General features: G+C 40.5%; 2 protein-coding genes across 2 annotated transcripts; both read left to right on the plus strand.

Annotated features, from left to right (window-relative positions):
* The first annotated feature begins 1,261 nt into the window (after positions 1-1,261).
* Positions 1,262-6,932, plus strand: pick1 (protein interacting with prkca 1). The gene is made up of 13 exons (XM_079233772.1): positions 1,262-1,398; positions 1,783-1,855; positions 2,148-2,259; positions 2,369-2,497; positions 3,183-3,249; positions 3,401-3,490; positions 3,576-3,629; positions 3,762-3,824; positions 3,945-4,078; positions 4,212-4,304; positions 4,418-4,468; positions 4,600-4,744; positions 5,338-6,932. The coding sequence occupies exons 2-13, from the start codon at positions 1,815-1,817 to the stop codon at positions 5,601-5,603; spliced, it is 1,245 nt and encodes a 414-aa protein (XP_079089898.1). The 5' UTR covers positions 1,262-1,398; positions 1,783-1,814; the 3' UTR covers positions 5,604-6,932.
* Positions 6,933-7,569: 637 nt separating this feature from the next.
* plbd1a (phospholipase B domain containing 1a) lies at positions 7,570-17,321 on the plus strand (the record flags this gene model as incomplete). The annotated part of the gene is made up of 11 exons (XM_079233710.1): positions 7,570-7,639; positions 8,270-8,492; positions 12,559-12,642; positions 13,077-13,218; positions 13,886-14,026; positions 14,758-14,902; positions 15,019-15,219; positions 15,497-15,637; positions 15,733-15,918; positions 16,074-16,180; positions 16,289-17,321. 11 exons carry the CDS (start codon positions 7,570-7,572, stop codon positions 16,463-16,465), a joined length of 1,617 nt encoding a protein of 538 aa, XP_079089836.1. The 3' UTR covers positions 16,466-17,321.
* Between the last annotated feature and the right edge of the window lie 3,980 nt (positions 17,322-21,301).

Consider the following 21,301-nt stretch of genomic DNA (forward strand, 5'->3'; position numbering starts at 1 on the left):
ACGAAGGGTTCAGTGAAAGGACATTGAACCGTTGCAATGTGACCCGTTGACTTTTCCAAGAGCTATTTAAATATATCAATATTTTTGATTGGGAGCCATTGTGCACGTTGAGGAAGGTCTGCAACACATGACTGATTACATTGGAACAAAAGTACAACCTACCAGAGTACACTGTCCCTGTTTTAACCAGTCTGTTGAGGTGATCCTATAAATTAAAGAGCATTGCTCCCTGTGCATAATCATTCAAAATACATTATAAATTAATAAAAATAAGTTTATATTGCTCTACTATTTATTATAGGCTCTTTTTCACAATAATGCTGGATGTCTCTTTAATAATTAATTGTATTTTTAAAGATTTTAAAGATTATTTTGTAATACTCTACCAATCTCTCCTGCCTCTTCATCTACTTTTATCACCTCAGTAAAACCTACGGGGTGATAGGCCTGATGTCCGCCTGATCACAAAGTGGAGATGACGGTTAAATCGAGTGTATTGGAATCAAGTGTGTGTCGCTCTGAATGAGTATAAGTAACTTAAACACAAATCAATTATGCGACCGAAAACTAGCTTTGGCTGCACTCCGTCTGACGTTAGCCTCGCCTTTAACGTCATAGCGGACGTGATCACTTTATTTTGAAAGTATATACCGGAAGTGCTGTCATGTTTGAATTGACGCTTACTTACTCTGTCCACTGGAGGGCAGTATTGGACGTCGTATTTAAGTAGTGTGGAACTGCGACCATAACCGTACATTAACATCGTCATTGGCTGGGGTCATATGACCGATGCAGACAATTGAATGTTGAAATGTTATTGTTGACTAACAAACTACCGTACTGGAAGAATATCGGTCACGTAGCCATCGCCCTACTCGTCGAAATGGCTCAATTAAGTGTATTTTCTTAAGTGACCATTCTGTTATTTCATTTCGCATGGCTTCAGTTCGAGCACTAGAGTTTGAAAGTACTACCGTAAGTGTAGTAGGTATAGTTTGACGAAATGAATATGCTGCAGTTACCGACTGTGACCACTGGAGGGCAGTAAAACCCCAAGATTATACCTTGAAGGCTTCTTGGAAGGAATTGCATTATCGAAATATTGGTTGTATATATAACCTATATATAAAGTATACATCAATGCAGAAAGAAAAACAATATATAGGTAATTTATCTGTAGTATTCTGTCTAAAAACAACTAGTCAATATCTATATAAGTTGTTATACGTAAACAACTTCCGCTATGCTACCGGAAGTGACAAAAGAAAGTAAACAGAGGAGCTGTGGATCCAGAAATTAAGATAATTGCGACTAAAGGCAGCGATTTAAAAACACGTTGTGCTTTGTTTGCATACTACGTGACGTTTGTATGTGAAACTGGTGCTACTTCTGACAAAGGTAATTAATTTACGGCGTGTTTCCTTTTCATCTTCCAAATAGCCTCACGTTACTCAGCTAGCAGCTAACGTTACTACGCCTTTTTATGTTTATCTCTGTCCATGCAAAGACATATCAGTCGTGTGTTTTGACCGCATTGATACGATTGTACGTAGTTTAACTGTTACACGTATTCAGACTCATCTAACGAGCCAACGTGGTAACTTTAGTTCGCATGCACCGAAAGCAACCAGCTGTTCACCAGCTGCTGCAGATCTGACATGGAGGCGATCATCTGCTTTATTGTGGGATCAGCTCCACCTCACTATTGTTGTGTTGCCCACCAGCATGCGCTTGTTTCTGTCTTCTCTCTTAATAACGAGGTGTTGTTGTGATCACTCGCAGGTTCACAGGGACAGGACTGACTCTGGCCTGCAATGTTCACAGACATGGATTATGAATTGGAAGAGGACAAACTGTGAGTCACACTTGTGTTTTCCCTTTACAGGATCTGAGCCGTTCGGTCGTGTGTGTCAGTGTGTGTCATTGTTAAGCCTTCAGTTCATACAGTCACTGACAAACCAAACCACGCTGAGATCTCACTAAAACCTTAAAACAGGAGCTGAGCCCAAGTCCTGATATGAACGTTGCACTCATTCCTCCCATTAATGAACTAAATGTTCATGAACGTGTAGGATTTTATACTATACAGTTGTACCGGTTCAACTGAATGCTACAATTCTCAATGTATCGTGTTTTCTCCTCAACAGTGGGATACCAACGGTACCTGGCACTGTGTGTTTGAAGAAAGACGCTAATAACCTTATTGGGATCAGCATTGGTGGCGGGGCACAGTACTGCCCTTGTCTCTACATTGTCCAGGTTTGTACACAACTGAGTTGATCAGGTCTGTAAGGTATAACATGTAAGAACATACAGTGTTTCTGTGTCATCGGTACCTGTTTTAAATGTGGTTTCTGGTGTCTTGCAGGTCTTTGATAACACCCCAGCAGCTCTGGATGGGACACTGGCAGCAGGAGATGAAATCACAGGCGTGAACGGAAAAACAGTGAAGGGAAAGACCAAAGTGGAGGTGGCCAAGATGATTCAAGCTGTGCAGGTACACACATGGATGGATTCACAGCTCTGAGTCCCACCAGGAAAATGCTCCGGTGGCTTATTACTAACTTCTTCCACAATGTTTTAGATCTACAATCTAGATTTAGAATAATAACTCCACATCACCAATGAGTCAAATTTAAGCACCGATGGACATGAATAGAAACATGCAAAAGGAATCAAACATTACTTACATTTCTGTTTCCCACCTAAAGAAATAGTTTACTGACTGGATGCAAAACCACCATCAAACTGGTAGAGAGGGACTGTACTGGCTTGGTGCTGCAGAGGTCGGGACAAAAGCTCCGTCGCCTTTAGCGTAACGTCACCAGTGGAGAGTGGCTGTGTTTTTTTTGGCATCCATTGTTCGCGCCCAGAAAATTCCATGACTTGACATGACTGCATGTCGGATTAAAGACGAGGTGCGACGCGGGATTTAAAGGATTAGAATGTGCCGCTGTTTCCCATTCAAAGCAAATTAACGTGCATGTGACTTTCACCCTCGGCACCACGAAGCTGGAAAAGCTTGCACATTATCAGTTTAATAAACGCACTTCTGGTTCATTTTTATAAGATACAATTAATGTTGAATATAGTTTGTTTTCTAGAGATGGTCTACTTTTAAATATGACATTATGTTTGTTGTTGTTGATTCAACTGTGTGTCTTGTGATTATGTTTCCACAGGAAGAAGCCGTTATCCACTACAACAAACTGCAGGCTGACCCCAAACAGGGGAAGTCGCTGGATATAGGTATCTCTTCTTTTCCTCGTGATTCAGTGTTTGTTATTTTACTGCACGTGGCTTATGTATCATAACGCTTTGAATTGCTTTCTTCCTTTATCACAGTAAATTTTGCTCAGTGCCGTTTGTGTCCACTAAACACATCCGCTGTGTCTTTCAGTGCTGAAAAAAGTAAAACATCGCCTGGTAGAGAATATGAGCTCAGGCACAGCCGATGCTCTTGGACTCAGTCGAGCTATTCTATGCAACGGTGAGATTATCATGACGAGCATTCTGATTGTATTAGTGCATCTATGTAGCTCGACATAAACTCAACTCGTGGATTTACTTTGCAGATGGACTGGTCAAAAGACTGGAGGAGCTGGAGAAAACAGCAGAGCTCTACAAAGGTAAAGAACAAAACTGGCCTTCAGTGAACTAAAGTGTTGTCGTTTAGTGTGATAAGTAAGGTAACTGGTAATGTGATGTTTATATCAGAAACATTGTGGTAAAGTGTGTGTCATTATTCTGTTTGCTCGTAGGGTTGATGGAGCACACGAAGAGACTGCTCAGAGCTTTCTTTGAGCTTTCTCAAACTCACAGAGGTGAGTCACTTTAAACCCTTAAAAAACGACCAGCAAAGAAGAAAAGCACAAACCTTATCCTCTCAGTCTATCTGAGCACTCTGATGTACCTGACTGGTATTTTAAAATCTACCCCTCCAGCGTTTGGCGACGTCTTCTCTGTCATCGGGGTGCGAGAGCCTCAGGCTGTAGCCAGCGAGGCTTTTGTGAAGTTTGCTGACGCTCACCGCAACATTGAGAAATACGGCATTCAGCTGCTGAAGACCATCAAACCCGTGAGTACAGATTCACAATTCTGAACCCTCGGATCAAACGTGTTTCTTTTTTCTTCGCAAACATTTTGGAATGGAAGTACAAAACACACGCACTCTCATGGCATGACTCACCACATCATATCCTGTTGTGCAGATGCTCCACGACCTGAACACGTACCTTCACAAGGCCATTCCCGACACCAAGCTCACCATCCGCAAGTACCTGGATGTGAAGTTTGAGTATCTGGTAAGTTCTGGTGCCATGTGCAACATCGAGTCATCACTTGTGAATCTGCCGGACTTGGTTCACTCTCAGTCTAGGGAGTCTATGAATGACCGTCTGAACTCTGTGTCTTCCAGTCGTACTGCCTGAAGGTGAAGGAAATGGATGATGAAGAATACAGCAGTATTGTGAGTTCTCGTTTTCATTGTATACACAAGCTTTAAGGTTTGCCAAAGGAAAAATGTGTCTTGTTGCGTCTCCCAGAGGTTTTTTGCACTCCTATCATCTGAAGCAGTGATTGGTGTGCTTCCTCCTGCAGGCCATGGGAGAGCCCATGTACCGCGTCAGCACTGGGAACTACGAGTACCGCTTGGTGCTGCGCTGTCGGCAGGAGGCTCGCACCCGCTTCGCCAAGATGAGGAAGGACGTTCTGGAGAAGATAGAGCTGCTGGATCAGAAACACGGTCTGTTGTTGTTGTTGTTGTTGTTGTTGTTGTTGTTGTTTCCATTTCCCTACTCGGCCCGTTGTAAACTGGCACTAGTGGAACACGGGTACATCTGTGTGATCGGCTTCTCTCTATTCACCAGGAATGGGACAATGTCTGTCACTCACTCCCAAAGCACATTTTAACAGTGTTAGTTTTTCACTTAAGTTGATGACTATCGAGAGAATTTCATATACTTTTTGCCAAAATAATATTGGATGCATTTAATAATTAAGAATAAATACACTGATTAATTTTTGGGATTTAGTCTGCCAGAATGCACAAATAAAAGGTGCAGAGAAATGTAAAGATATTGATCAGAAAAAAGTCCTACAATGATGAATTGTTCCCGAGGAGAGCCACGGCAGCCCGTTCAGACATTTAATCTCATATAATCTGTCCCTCAAACAGTAACACTTTTACCTGTTGACCCCATCGTTTTCTAACTCTTTTAGCTCATTCTCTTCACGTTCTTTATTTATTTATTTGCCAATATTCAGCTTCCCTTACCCGTCTCTAAATGTAATAACGTAGATTATCCACTCTTTTCCGTCCCTCTTCTTCACCTCCAGTCCAGGACATTGTGTTCCAGCTGCAGCGCTTCGTCTCAGGCATGTCCCACTACTATGACGAGTGCTACGCCGTCCTGAAGGAGGCGGATGTCTTCCCCATTGAAGTGGACCTCTCCCGCACCATGTTCAACTACGGAAGCCCGTCATTGTCCTACGCCGGAGATGAGGACGAGGAGGAGGAGGAGGAAGACGGAGGAGAGGAGGGACGGAGCAGCACAGAGAGACGAGCAGAGAATGGTGCTGAGAAACTGATCGATGACGAATGACAGTGAGTGTGTGTGTCGGTGTGTAGGTGTGTGTTCTTCAAGCAGCGATCTTTGCAGTGGATTATAGCGGTTTAAACGTTAAATACTACAAAGAATTGCTGCTATAATGCTGTATGTTATTCTTTTGGTGCCGTTTCCTTCTTGGGATACTCTCACATCAACAGCTTTGTGATTATTTTACGATAGCAACTTTTGACTGTCAACTTTCTCTTTAAAAGAAAAGAAAAAAAGACGACGTCCTGCTTTCTGACGTCCCCTCCACACATAATGTCATTTCTTAATGACTGTGAGAGAGACACGACTACAGATGGCAATTTTAATGCAGCAGAATATTAGTAATATAATAATAATAATAATAATAATAATAATAATAATAATAATAATAGTAGTATTTATGTGATCATGAGATTATGAAGTGTGCCTTCTTTGCTCTTAATGAAGCCTCATGGGCCTGGGCTGCGTGTCAATGTGCATATTGTGGATTGTTTAAGTTATATATTGACATTAACTTTGTTTTTTGTTATTTTCTTTGCTACAAACAGGGATTTATTGAGCTACCTAACATTATATTTTGTGTTAAGTGACACTTTGCTTTAACAAACAAATGGCAAATGATACTACTGGCTACACTACTGAAGGTATTGCTGAAGATAATGACTGAATGAAGTTTGTTCCGTGAGGCCGTTACATTCCTTTGTCCTCTTTTCTTTTCTATTCTTCTGTTGGTTCACAAGGGACAGCCTGTATTTTGCCACAGTGTCTAGCTCTGACGAGCTTCACAACCAAAGTCTATTTTTTGTGTCTTTCAATCTGTTTCATCTCCTTACACTGCATGTTTCAAGTTATATATGTGTATGTTTTTTTTCTGTAACACACCTGAATTGCTCTCTTCTCGTCAACAGCATGTTTGTTTTTTTCACTTTTACAATGCCCCTGGTAGTGTTTCTGTTTAGGAGGAGAGAGGTAATGGACACACAGAGCCTCGCAGAGCTTTACCACTGTGTGAAAATCATAGATGAGGAAAAAACATACAAACACTACATGTAAATAACTATGTACAAAGGGAAAGGGTGTAAAAACTGTTGTTTGAAGTTTTATTGTCATTCCCACTTTATTTATTCTTTTTGTCAAAGTATATTTTAAACCTTTTAATTAGATAATTGAATTATATTTTATAGTCAATATAATTATCCTCTTCTGTGGCTCCTGGTTGCCTTCAGGGGGAGAAGAGGATCTTGTGCATTTTCACGATTTACTATTGAGAGCACTAAGGGGGAAGCAATCACATCAGAAAACACTGTTCTGCAGTCATCAACGACTACATCATCTGTTGACTTAAATAAAGAATAAAAACATTGGTTTATATTGTCTTTTTCTGATTAACTGGAATGTAATGAATCAGGAGCTACTGTGTTATCTTACACAGATCCTTGTCACTTAACGTTGCAGCATATTGGATTAGATGAGTAGAAACGTACCTATCGGGATGCACCATTTATTTAAAAAAAAAAGGGATTTAACTCATTTACTGTCGTTATATGAAAAGTGTATGTGGTTTTGACTTCCTAACTGGTGTGCTTGTGGTTCCGCTAAGCCCCAGTGGCCTAATGGATAAGGCACTGGCCTCCTAAGCCAGGGATTGTGGGTTCGAGTCCCATCTGGGGTGGACTTTTCTTACATTTTTATTGTGAGCCTATAGTGGAAATAGAATAAAATGGGCAGAAATGGACTTGAGCTATTGCCTATGACACTTAGTGCTAAGTGTAATTTTCTATTGCAATAACAAATCCCTTTAAAAGGGCATGTTATGTCGTTCCCTTTCCTCAGCAGCCGATCAGGAAACGCTCCGCTCAGTTTACTCTCTGTCCCTTCGCCATATCAGATTTTCTCTTCGCCTCCACCACGTCTGACCGATCCGCGTCTCAACTCTGCAGTTATATTCACTGTAAACGGCATTTACACAACAATGCTTTTAGCAAAGAGGCTGCATGTCTTTCTGTTATTTATTGTGGCTTCGACCTTCGCCTCCGCTGACAGTAAGTACGCCGAGTTTATATAAAATCACGGGTTGTTGTTGTTTCAGGATCGCATCAGGATTTAACAAAAAGTGGTCCGCTGTAATCAAGCAGCAATGAACTATGACTGACTCTGGGGACTATTATGAATTAAGGTGTGTCTGAAATGACTGCTTGAAGTGAATAGCCTGTTCTCTTTACCTAACGTTACGACACAGGGTAATCCCCACACCCACGAGGGATCCTTCCACTCATGTTTAGTTTAGTTTAAACCTAAATACATTGTAACATCAGCAAATGTAGAAACATGTAGACGGCAAAAGGCGAGAAAGAAGAAATGCAGACATGCAGGGTGAGATATTTTTAGTAAATGGGACAATCTAGTCTTGTGACCCTTAATAGATGATTTATTAAGCTAAATAAACTTTACAAACGCAATGCACTGATATACTGCCATGCAATTAGTAAAGGCCTTCATGAGCAAGATATAAGTGCATTGGTATATTTACTGCACTTAAATTGCATTCTAGGAGTCAATGTCCCCAACTTCATTTTTCTTCATTTTTCTTTCTTTTCAAAGACTGTTGTGACCTTATACAACCGTTTTGTTTGGATGCCCTCTTACTGCAATGGTGTATGATTTCTTCTCAGAGGTGACAACAGCCACAGTGTACTGGGACCCCCAACACAAGGTCGTCCTGCTGAAGGAAGGGGTGCTGGAGACGGAAGGGGATGCGTACGGTTACCTGAATGACACCATGTCACAAACGGGCTGGAGTGTCCTAGAGATCCGTGCCGGGTATGGGAAGACCCCTGAAACTGATGAGGTGACTTTCTTCCTGGCTGGCTACCTCGAAGGCTTCCTCACGGCCCAGTAAGTGTGATGAACGTGCTGTCGGGCTCACTTTTCCTATACAGTCTTCGTCATATTACAAGGAGTTCATGCCTATATCTCAACATCTGATAATCAAAACAAGACAAATATCAGTAATCAAATTGGTGATCGGTTGGTTGGTATGTTGATCAGTATGATGCTGATGAGAAACTTTGATGAGCTTTGACCTTTGTCACCTGTAACAATTAAGAAATGATTGACAGCACCCTCACAATGCAGTAAAAACACAAAGTCTTCAGGATAATAACCTACTGACTAATCAAACAGCATTGAACACACTGTTTTTAACAACTACTAGATTGTTGTTAATGTTTGTTAACAGCAGTCACAACTGTTGCTTTCCCCTTGTTCTGATCCCACTGTTCCCCTGGGATCCTACGTTGTATATAAAAACAACAAAGTCATCATCCATTTTTCTTAAATACCCTTTTTTTACCCCACCCCTATTGGTTTAATTGTCTAGTCCAACTCCCCACACTCCACATAACAAGATACATGGCCCATGTGCTGGCTGTTTGCGTCCGCTTCCCATCTCTCTATGCAAAATCCCAAAATATGAAAATTGCATTCTTTACATAATGGACCCGCTAAAAGTGATAAGTTATAATGTCAAAGGCCTCCATAGCCCCGTTAAGAGAAAGACAGATGAAACAAGCCAACTGTCACATTGCATTTCTCCAGGAAACCCATTTATCTGATGCTGAACATGAAAAGTTGAGAAGGTCGTGGGCAGATAAAGTATATTACTATCTTAGTTAATGGATTAATTGATGAGGAAGCATCACTCATAAATGTATGTGCACCTAATGAAGACGAGCATGGCTTTATCAGAACATTGTACAATAAGATCCTACAATACAGTACAGGGCTACTACTCCTGGGAGGGGACCTGTATTGCGTAATGTCACAACTAATGGACCGACAACCTGTCTCTAAAGCTCCACTCTCTAGAATGACCACGCACCCGTGGCATTAAAATGAGACATAGGCCAAAGACCAACATCAAAACACTGGAGACTTAATGCAGCTCTCCTTAATGATGAAGAATTTGCCGCCATTATTACAGCAGAACTCAAGGAATACTTGGATATCAATACCTCAGCCGAAACAACACCTCTTACACTGTGGGATTGTGCTAAAGCATACATCAGAGGCCGCATTATTTCATTTGCTTCTGCTAAGAGAAGAGGAAAAGAGGCTAGAAAGAGAGAATTGGAAGATAAAATAAAAGACGTAGAACATAAACATAAACAGCCAAAATCAGATAAAATTGAGGGAAGTTTAAGATTCGCGAACCAAAAATACTATGAACACGGTAACAAAGCAAGCAGATTATTACCATTTAGATTCAGAAAACAGCAATCATCTAATACAGTACAGAAAATACAATCAAAAGAAACTTTTGTTCCAAAACCAGATAAAATAGCGGAGTTTTACAAATCTTTATACAAAAATACGGATACCTGCTCTGATAATGCAAAACTTAGAGTTCCTAAATCCTATAAAATGTACTGAATTGACAGAATCAGCAGCCAAGGAATTAGATGAGCCTATTGAGGAATGGGAGATCAAGCATAATAATAATAAAAATAATAAAAGCCAGGACCAGATGGATTTATTAATGAATTTTATAAAACCTTCAAGGATTTGTTAGCACCACTGTTGCTAAAAGCATACCACCATGCATTAGAATCTAAAACCATGGCACCGTCTTGGACTGAGGCAACTATGGTGGTAATTCATAAGGATGATATTCAATAATCATCCATCCTGATCAGACGGGATTCATCACCGGAAGATACTATGGCGATAACTTACGACGCTTATTAAACATATTATCTCATCAAAAAGAAGAGAAATTGGAAACAATGATTATGTCCCTAGATGCTTGGAAAAAAGCATTTGACCAGGTATCATGGCAATATTTATTCCAAACACTAAAACGGTTAAATTTTGGCCCCAACCTTTTAAATTGGATACAAACATTATATTCATCACCATAAGCAGCTGTTAAAGTTAACGGATATAGATCACAAAGGAACGCGGCTGCAGACAAAGCTGCCCTTTATCTCCCCTGCTGTTCGCAATTAGTATTGAACCCTTGGCCCAGCTCATCCGAGATGATGATAAAATAAAAGGAACTGTAATACATAAAGAAGAGCATAACATATCCCTTTATGCTGATGATGTATTATTATATCTGACGAAACCTGCATCAACAATACCACCTTTAAAGGAACTCATCTCACAGTATGGATACTACTCAGGATACAAGGAAAATGTGGAAAAAACAGAGGCTATGAATGTCAACGGTAACATCTCAAGAAGTGTAAAACTCCAAAGTGGATTTAAATGGCAAAAAGACAGTTTAAAATACCTGGGCATATACATCCCCCCATCCTTACATAATTTATATGAGGCCAATTATAGTAAAATAATTCAGTGCATTGATAGTGACCACGCTCCCTTAATATTGAGAAAAATGTATGCCCTGAGCCCTTACAAATATTGCCTTTTTTAGATAAACCCATAAAAGAAGTGAGAGAGAGGACTAAGATTACTCTTAAAATCTGGAAAAAATTACAGACGGCTTTTGGGCTTCCAAAGTTAATTTCATTATTAACAAGCATTGGATCTATGAAGACCTTCACACCTAACAATCTAAACACAGGCTTTAGAAAGTGGTCAGACATGGGACTGGTTCACCTGCACCAGCTATTTAATGAGGACAACCTCAAGACATTCAAGCAGTTGAAAAACGATTTTGATCTTCCCAAAACTGATTTTTTTCAGATACCTACAACTGAGAACTTTTCTAACAACACACAAAGAGTGGGGAAAGCTTGTGAAATGTACGACTCTAGGAAGGTTTTTAATAGAAATTCAGATGGGGAACAAAACTAAGAAAACAATAAGTAAACTATATAACATATTTCTATCTATGAATTTGCATAATTCCCAACAGATAAAGCAGAGATGGGAAGCGGAAATGAACAAGACCATACCACAGAATTCCTGGGAGGAAATATGCACAGAGGCACACAGAGTTACAAACTCAAACACCTGGAGGGAATATAAATGGAAAATAATCACCAGATTCTTCAGAACTCCAGAAATAGTAGCCAAGATGGGCCCAACACATTCCAACGTATGTTGGCGGAATTGCGGAAGCGCTGCCAATCACACACACATATTCTGGTTATGCTCCAAGTTAAATGTATACTGGAGGGAAGTCTTTGATGCCCTCAAAGAGATATTCCAACAAGACATCCAACAAGACCCCACAGTAGCAATATTGGGAGTGATACCTGAAGGCCTGGGCGGGAGGGCCAAAAAATACCTCCTCAACATACCACTAACAGCAGCATTGAAGGGTATAACCATCAGATGGTTAAAACCGGATCCCCCAACATACGATATATGGATCCAAAAAGTATGGGACATCTATCAAATGGAGCAAATCACATATTCATTAAGGCTCCAGAAGCCTATATTTAGTAAACGATGGAGTCCTGTCGCACCATTATTATTACAATGAGGTGATTATTATATGTTGCTTAGCCCTCTGGTAGAACTGCTCTCGCGAACTCTCTCTACACACACACACATACACAATCCTCTCTGGAAAGCACATATAGCACATACAATACTACACTCGGGAGTGGACAATTATTGGTTCTTCATCTTATTTAAATTATTTATTTATTTAAATTATTATTTGTATTTATTTATCCCATCTTTTCATTATTATTATCCTTATTTCCCCTCTTTTGTTTTCTCTTTTTTCTTGGAGTGACCACCATTTGATGTTTGTCGTTCTTTCTGTGTGTTGTACACTGTACCTGAATATCATGTGTACCAAGACATGCAACGGAAAAATTGACAAAGAATGTGACTGTTTGAAAATATATGCTGTTGTTATGTTGTTGAAAACTAAATAAAAAGTGAGTTGAAAAAACAACACACTGTTTTAACATTGTAAATACTGTATTTTTGTCATTCTGATTACATTATTTTATAATTCATACATACTCTTTCTCCCCAGGCAGATGATAGACCACTATGCCAACATGTATCCACAGCTGATCCACGACCCAAAGATCCTCGGCCCACTTCAGAGTTTCATGACGTGAGTCTGTTCCGTTTTCCTTTTATAAATTAAAACCACAGCAGCAGCATTTACAGTACATAATCTGAGTCACACAGTACAGTCATCATCTCTCATATCCTCTTCTCAGAGTTTAGTTCAGCAGAAACTGTGGCCAGATAGTTAAGCTCTGTTAGCTTTCTGTAATGCTGTTGACCAGAGTGTAATGTAGTTCATTCCAAAGAGGATTACATCGTAAAATTCAGCAGGAAAAGGAAACAGAAAATATTATTGTTTGTTTAATTCATTTTGGATTGTTTAGAGAGTGCAATGTTTGTCCTCAGTTCAAGTCAGTTCATTAACATGTATCTGTTGGACTCTGTGTCTGCAGAGCTTTTGGTCATGAGCTTAGTGTTTGGTTCTTTACTTTTAAGTGTGAATAATTATAATGAATAAGGTCACTCTTGGGCTTGTAGGAAGCAGGACGCATGGACCAGGGAGCAGATAAAACTGAACAAGAGCTCAGATCCTCTGTGGAAACACGCAGGCTTCATCGTGGCTCAGATGGATGGGCTGCAAGCAGGAGTCGCACACTGGGCAAAGAAACAGGGACAAAAGGTAAGAAGGGCACACAACATTAACATGATCTTTTCATTGCAATTTAACTCTTGTTTAAACAGGCTGTTCTATGAGCATTGAAGCTCTATGGAGGCAAAAACAGTTAAAAAACATACATAAAAGGTAGAAATCAATAGGAAAATAAAGAATAACCAACTGCAATGCATATGTATAGATAAAACGTAGATGTGTCCTAATTAAGAATGAATATATAAGAATGGAATAATCTGAATCTTATTGAAACAAGAAATTCCACTTTTAGATTTGTTTAACGGCTTTAAATACTGCTCCGACAAGTTCTTATTTACGATGAGGAACCTCCAACTCAAACCAAACTTGTGCTGATGTATCACATTTTGTCACTCTGCACTAAAGGGACAAGGGATTGTATGCCTTGTGTACGTATGTGTTGTAGATCAAGAGTAGTAACATATTTTCCAAAGGTTCATTTATGATCCACACTAAGTACACAACACCTTTTCTTGTGCCAATATTGTTATGTTACAATCAATGATTCTCTTAATTGTCATAAAGTTAAACTGCAGCTTGATAGTGCAGATTTGGTGTGACATGTCTCTCAATAGCTCACGAGTTAAGTAAAGTAACAACACTACTACTCTTTTTCATTTGCTGATAAACAGCTGTTTATCTGGCCTCCTTCCCATAGCCGCTGTCCCTGTTTGCCGTCCAGTTCCTGAATGCAGTGGGAGACCTGCTGGATCTGATCCCAGCCTTGGTCCTCACCTCCAACCCTCTCCTCAGAAACATCAAACTTCCTGGCATGGGTCACTGCTCTGCTCTCATCAAGGTCAGAGGTCAAAACCTGTACAGTAAGGAGTGTTCCTCAAAGCCCCTGTTCACAATATGTGTTTAAAATCAGTAAAACATTAACTGTAAACTAGATGATTTACTTAAATGTGCTAAATAACATATTGTGTTCGTGAACATGCGTATAGTGTGGGGTAAGAAACAAGCCTTGGTATCAGAGAAAGTGTTCGCAGATTCCTCTGTCACAAAATACATTTAGTATATTTAACCAGAAATATTGTTCCCTCGTGTGCAGTTGACATATTTTAAGGAGTGCAGTACTGTTCGTGGTTTAACTTATAATCACACCTTTCTTTTTTCCAAAGTATTTGTTCTTCATCAATTGTTTACTTACTTACTCACTTACGTCATTGTTCTTATTGTTTGTGTTTTATGTTTGTTTTTTTATTTGTGAAATTTACATCACATCACACATGCTTGAATTACAATTAATGATGTAGCTGCACCAACATTGTAATTAATTCATTGAAATTAACAATATCCTTAATTTAATATCCTTTTTTTGCTGATTTTGTTGAGCACTGCCAACAATTGTTCTGTACCAGCTTTTGCAAGATAATACTTACCTTGAAATCCAAGATGACATTTTTATGTTGTAGGACATACGTCAAATAGAAAACACTTGTATTCACATATACCTGTAATTTAAAGACTGACATTGTGTTTCATTGGTAATCACCAAACAGCCACACTTCACTGTTTCCCTCTCAGATGCTGCCCGGCTTTGAGAACCTCTTGTTTGCCCACTCCAGCTGGTACACGTACGCTGCTACAATGCGGATCTATAAACACTGGGATTTCCACATCACTGAGCCCCACACAGCCACCGGGAAGCTGTCCTTCAGCAGCTACCCTGGTATGAAGGCCGCAGGAATTCTCCATAACACGAGTCCAATTAGTTTTCCACACAACTGTGGCTTGTCTGTATGTCAGTAATGTCGGTAATAGTCTCAGCTTAATCTTCCTCTTCAGGTTTCCTTGTGTCTCTGGATGACTTCTACCTCTTGGGCAGCGGTCTGATGATGACCCAGACCACCAACAACGTCTTTAACGACTCCCTTTTTGACTCGATCACCCCCAACAGCCTCCTGGCGTGGCAGAGGGTCAGGCTGGCGCACAGTTTGGCACACACTGGAGAAGAGTGGGCAAAAACATTCTCCAGGCACAACTCTGGTTAGTGATTATACATTTTGCACAAATTATTGTAGAAGACATGAAGAGACACAACCATCAATAGGTCAATGACAGTTAAATAAAGACCATTCAAATAAAATGACTGTATACTTATACTACTGCCAACCTTTAGTTTCCCAAAGCGTACCAGTGTATTAGCTCTTTAATTCGTTAATTCCACCTTCCAGGCAGCGATTGGAATACTATTTATATAATATTTATTTCAGCACCAAATTTAAATCAACTAAAGACGATACCTCTGGCTCCGCTTGTGTAGGCACCTACAACAACCAGTACATGGTGCTGGACAGGAGCAAAGTGAAGCTGGGCCACAGTGTTGATGACGGCGCTCTGACTGTGGTGGAGCAGATCCCTGGGCTGGTGGAGTACTCTGACCAGACACAGGCTCTGCGCAGAGGTAACGACAGCTCTTTGTATCCTGTTTTTCTACAGAATTTGTTTCGTTTGCACATTTGTAGAGTTTCTCTTCCCGTCTGCCTTCGTCAACCAAAGGTTACTGGCCGTCCTACAACGTTCCTTTCCACCACAAGATCTACACGCTGAGTGGTTATGAAGAAATGTGGCTTAAGTTAGGAGAAGACTTCTCCTACGATCTCTGTCCCAGAGCCAAGATCTTCCGCCGGGACCAAGCTGACGTCAAGGACCTGGACTCTTTGAAGCACATCATGAGGTCTAATGGTGTGTGGCTCTGCCTCCTTTTGGTACTTTCTGACTCACATCCAGCTAGTTAATGTTTGGCCCACATTTAAAATAAAGATTTACTCGTCAGCCCAGAAGAGGACTTGTGGCCACACATGTAATGTTCCCATTGTTGTTTGTCTGTTTGTTTTCAGACTACAAGAAGGATCCGTACTCCAAGGGTGACCCCTGCAAGACCATCTGCTGCCGTGCCGACCTGAGAGCAGAGAAGCCCACACCAGCAGGTTGCTATGACACCAAGGTAGTGCCCTGTCACCACAGTGATCTTGTATAGTAATAGAGGTCACTTGTAAAATCAAATTCCTTTGAGCTCAGATTTTCTCTGGTCCCTGTGTTGTTCTCCGTCCAGGTGACAGATTTCCTCATGGCTGGGGACTTCCGTGCGGAGGCAGTGAACGGGCCAACGACACAGGACGGACTCCCGCCGTTCTTTTGGGATAAATTCAGCAGCATCAGCCACCAGGGTCTGCCTCAGTACTACAACTTCACCTTCATCAGGATGCAGCCTCTTCTCTTCAAGCCATGAGGTGTGCTCTGTCTGTTTGATGCTTTCAGAGTAGGGAATCATGAGAGTTCAAGGTACAATCTGATGTTTCTTTTGTGATTCACACATCTGTTTACACACTGATGATTTTTGTTTTAATTATTGCTCAAAAGATCTCCATTTGCTTCTCTTTGGCAGCAGCCATGGCAATAAGCGGTAACTGCAGGTGTGTTTGTGGATCTCACTTCCCAGAAACAAACGCTGTGCACCTTTTCAGATTTTTCTTGGCAATGTTGCACACAGACGCACAGTTTGTAACACTGCCAGTGCAAGGGCTTTCATCACTGGTCCATAGGCTCAATCACTATTGTGTGATATCAGTTTAGTCACTATTAATTCGGTGATAGTGACTTAACTGATATTTAAATGAAAATCTTTGAGAACATTTTAATGTTCTGAATTGCGTCCCAAGAAATGCTTTAAAGTTTTTTTTTAAGTTTTCAAGTTTTTTGACCAACAGTACCTCCTTCCACCTGATAAAAAGCAGGACGTCAAACTGCCAATCAGTTTTAAACGCGTATATGTCTCGTGATTTTTTTATTTGGAATACAGTCGAAACCAGGAGTGTTTTTTTATACTTGCAGCCATTTGTGCCTTGAACACTGAGAGCAACTTCATGATATTATAATGTGCAGAATGAATGCACTAAATCAGAGAAAATGTGTAATCTTTTTTTAAATGCTCGAATGTCTTCATAAATGCAAACACCATCATTTCAATGGTAAATTAATACATATATATATATAATACAATGTCATACTCAGGACTGAGACCTTCTCTAATACTGTTATGTATATGACTCTATTTCTTATTTCTGTGCAGAATGAAAATAACTCAGGTTGATATATTTATTACACAAATGTGTTTCTTATGTAATATGTTAATTGTTCATTAAAGTGTTACAGTTGTACCAGCACAGTTCTGTCTTTAATATTGTGCGCCTATCTATATATATATATATATATGGCCATGCAGCTTGATCCGGGTTGGAGCCAGGTCTCTGTGAAGATGTGGGCTCAACAGTCAACGACATCCTTCTGCTCTCATCCATCTTACTTTTTGGCGACCGGGCATCAAACAGCCAGCAGTACACTGGTTAGTGGAGTAGCCTCAGGTACTAGCGGGGTTAGCTTAGCTTCCTAGCTTTCGGCCGTGGGCGATGATCGTCTCAAAGTTATTTGTACTTTGATACAGTCCAATGTTCACCATCAGTTTCTTCATATTGTCATCCAGATTAAGTAAAGTGTGCAGATTAAAACCGTTTCTCCATTTGCTCCCAGGTCTCTGACGAGCTTTCTCCCTTGAAGAGAGTAATTGCACTGGATGAAGATGTGTCTTTAACAGTCTCTGAATCTCCACACTGACATTTGCCATCCGGTTGTTTCCCAATCAGAGCCAGCCCCTTACTATGCTGCAAGCCTCGGCCTGGTTATGACTACTGTATCTTTTCTATTTTAGGCAAAATTGCGAGTTTAAAAATTGGTTTGGGGTGACATTTCTGACCCTCTGCTTGGAAGAGAAGATCCACCCTGACTGGCAAGATTGACCATGCAAGTGAAGGGGCAATGGAAAACCACCAGGTCGCTATTAACAGCACTTTGTAAAGGCCCAGGGCAATCCTGTCGAGTATGCAGAGATTCAGTGGAAATGGAGGAAAAGCGTAACAATCCTTCCATCCACTGTTAAGACAGATTATCCAAACCCAAGGGACCGCCCTGACCCTTCAGGTCAGAGTGTGGTCGAAATCAAGAAGTAATGGAGATAATGAGATGTTGTGGATCCCCAAAGCTACCTCATAATATTGCTTGCGCTATTCTTAGCATGACAAATATTTCAATTTAGGAAACAGTCAATAATAAACAGGCAGTAACATATAGATAGCACATTGTTGCACATACACAGGGCCACACAGCCGCTCATTGACGAAGCCGAGCACCACGTAAGCAAATAGCTTGCTAATTAGCATCTCAATTTCTTACTGCATCATTGACCATTAGTATCATAGAGCCATGAGGAGATAACGACAGACATTATGTCACCGACGCACACTGTTGTAACAAAGTGAGGGGAACTATTCACACGATAAAGTTTGCATCTGCATGCGCACACAGTCTCTGGGACAGAATAGGAGTGGCTTGCTGTGATGTTTGTTATCCTCCATAATTTAAAGTGATAGAAACAATGGTAAATCTACCATTCAATTTTGAATCCAAACTAAGGAGCTTGAAGGTCAGGACCTCTTTGTTTTTTAAACAGAGACACAGTAGCTCTCTCTCAGTCTGCCCCCGGGGACACTGTGATTCACCCTTTCCTCTAAGATGGAGGAACTGAAACTTCTGTTTGGCCCTCTGCATTCATTTCAGAAACGTTCCCTTCACATCCCTCCTTTGTGTCTCACAGTTCTGTTTTCTACTTTTTTTCGGTTTGTGTCACACACACACACACACACACACACACACACACACACACATTTCGGGGAGGGTAACACAGCAGCAGGTCTCCACATTCCTCACCCTGCTCCAGCCATGGCCAGGGAGGACTGTCCAGCTGGCAAAAAGTGGGACAGTCTCGTCGGTGCATGTGTCCTCAGTAAGTCCACGCCCAGACCCGAACCAAAAGCACCAACAGGTGAGTTTCACTGAATGTCTCTGACGTCTCAGTATATTTATCTCCCTCCTGAGCAGAGTTGCTTTGACATATTCTCGTTTCAAAACCTCGTTGAACTGATCTCTAGTTTGACTTGACATCTCTTGACTTGATTTTTATTTAAATTCTTACATTTGAGTGATGTGTTGTTTTCAACTTGACGGTAACGCAAAGTAATCAGGTGATTACACCTGTGTACAGCTCCTAACTCTATGCACTGATTAGTAAAAACATACCAAAATGATTTATTTATCTTCTTAAGGGAAGGCACAGAGCACCCTCTTTACGATAAAATACCGCTGTTGATCTTAATAACACTTTTTTTTTCTTTCTAATTGTCAACTGAGTCAGATTTGATTGACTTGGACTTGCCTGCAGTCCTGCTCCTTTAGGAACTACACAGGCAATCAATGCCGATAAATCCCAGTGTGTGCTCATATCCTAAATAATAACTTTTACAGCTGTTGAGAATGTAAACAATTTTTTATGTTGAGGTAGTTGATCAGTCTGTTCCCCTCAGAGCTGCCTCCTGTGGGCCAGCTGAGATCCACGGCCCCATCTGCACAGGTCCACTCAGTGATGTTGATGAGTCCGGCTCTGTGGATATGTGTAGTGCTGGTCACACTGGGCTCCATTTTGGCTCTCGCTCTCTGGTTTATCATATACAAACGACAGACCAGGCTCAGCAGCAACTCAGGTAAGGACAAACAGCATTGATGATTCATATGATTTATTTTATCTTGTTCTTCATGTATTCATTCTTCAAATGTAGGACAAGATATCAGCATATATAGCAAAGAAGTGTATGATTTAAGCCCCAGAAATGAAAGTTTCACAGATAATAATTGATCCCTCGTATCCTGGGTTAAATCCACCTCAAGACGTATTTTATTAGAGCTGTTTGTGATGTCTTCGTCCAGTGGCAGCCATTAGTGTTGCTGTACGCTGGGGACATAACATGCAGAGTGAGCATCTGTAGTGCATGAAGTATAGAGCATGAGCAGTGTGCAGGAAGTGGGGGCACGTGATGAAGTGTGACGCTCATCACAGTAGAAACTCCACAGTTTCTGTTCTCTTCTCAGGCGTCCCATGGGTCAGCCCTGCTCGCTCACCAGCTATTCTGGTTTCAACACACATCCTTTGGTTAGGCAGGACAAACTGGGTCTCTAAAAAAAACACATATCCTGACAAAAAGACATGCAGAGAGGCAGTAGCAGCAGAATAGATCCCACTCAGTCACAGACTGAAAGAGTTATGAAAGTGTGGTGGACAGAGACATCATATTGTATCCATAAAGCCAGATATTTGAAAGCTGCTAATATCTGAACTTGGTAACTTTTGTGCTTTATATGATAAATATGCCAACCTGATCATGACCATAATTTGAATCCTCTGGAATGCAGCTCCTGTGCAGTTTTAACCCAGTACAATAAAAAGAAAGAAATCTCAGGAATGTTAATAACATCAGCAGTGTGGAGGTGTTCAGCTTTGCCCAATTACTTGTTGTTTCACACATCATTGTTGTTTCACACGTGATGTAATGCAGAACTCTGATGCTTTGCTTATAATGTTTAGAAGTGGTTTTTACACTAGTTGACTAAATATAGAATCAGAAATCAGAGTTCCATACTGGATAGTATCCCAATTAAAAATCCATACACAGATGCATGGGATAAAATTAACACCCTCAACTGCATATTGCTGTCCAAAGAAACTATTTTCGACCCTCTAACACATAAAATGTGTATGAATGTCAATACACATTTTATTTGTATCTATACTCCTAATCTTAGATTGTCCTTTTGCAACATTGTGCAGTTAGTGTACTTGTTAGAAAACACCATGCACAGTGATGTACTATGATGTTTGCTTGATTTTGTTATTATTTTGTTTTTAGGAGGGCTGGGACATTGTATATGGGGGATATTGTTGTACTGGATTGTATGGTATTTGGTCATATGCTATAGCGGTTTCTGTATTATGGGACCACAGAATATAAAACAGTTCTCTTGGCTAAAAGTAAATGGTATCTGCAATTGTGTTCAGTAATCAGGGCTCAATTTCAGTCCACAGACGTATTCAGGGAGATCCTATCACACAATATATTCAATTCAGTCTGGATATTCAATGACATTCATATATTCAGTGGCATGCTCATGTTTCAGTTGTCTG

This window comes from Taurulus bubalis, assembly GCF_910589615.1.
Source record: "Taurulus bubalis genome assembly, chromosome: 17".
In the NCBI taxonomy this organism is placed as follows: Eukaryota; Metazoa; Chordata; class Actinopteri; order Perciformes; family Cottidae; genus Taurulus; species Taurulus bubalis.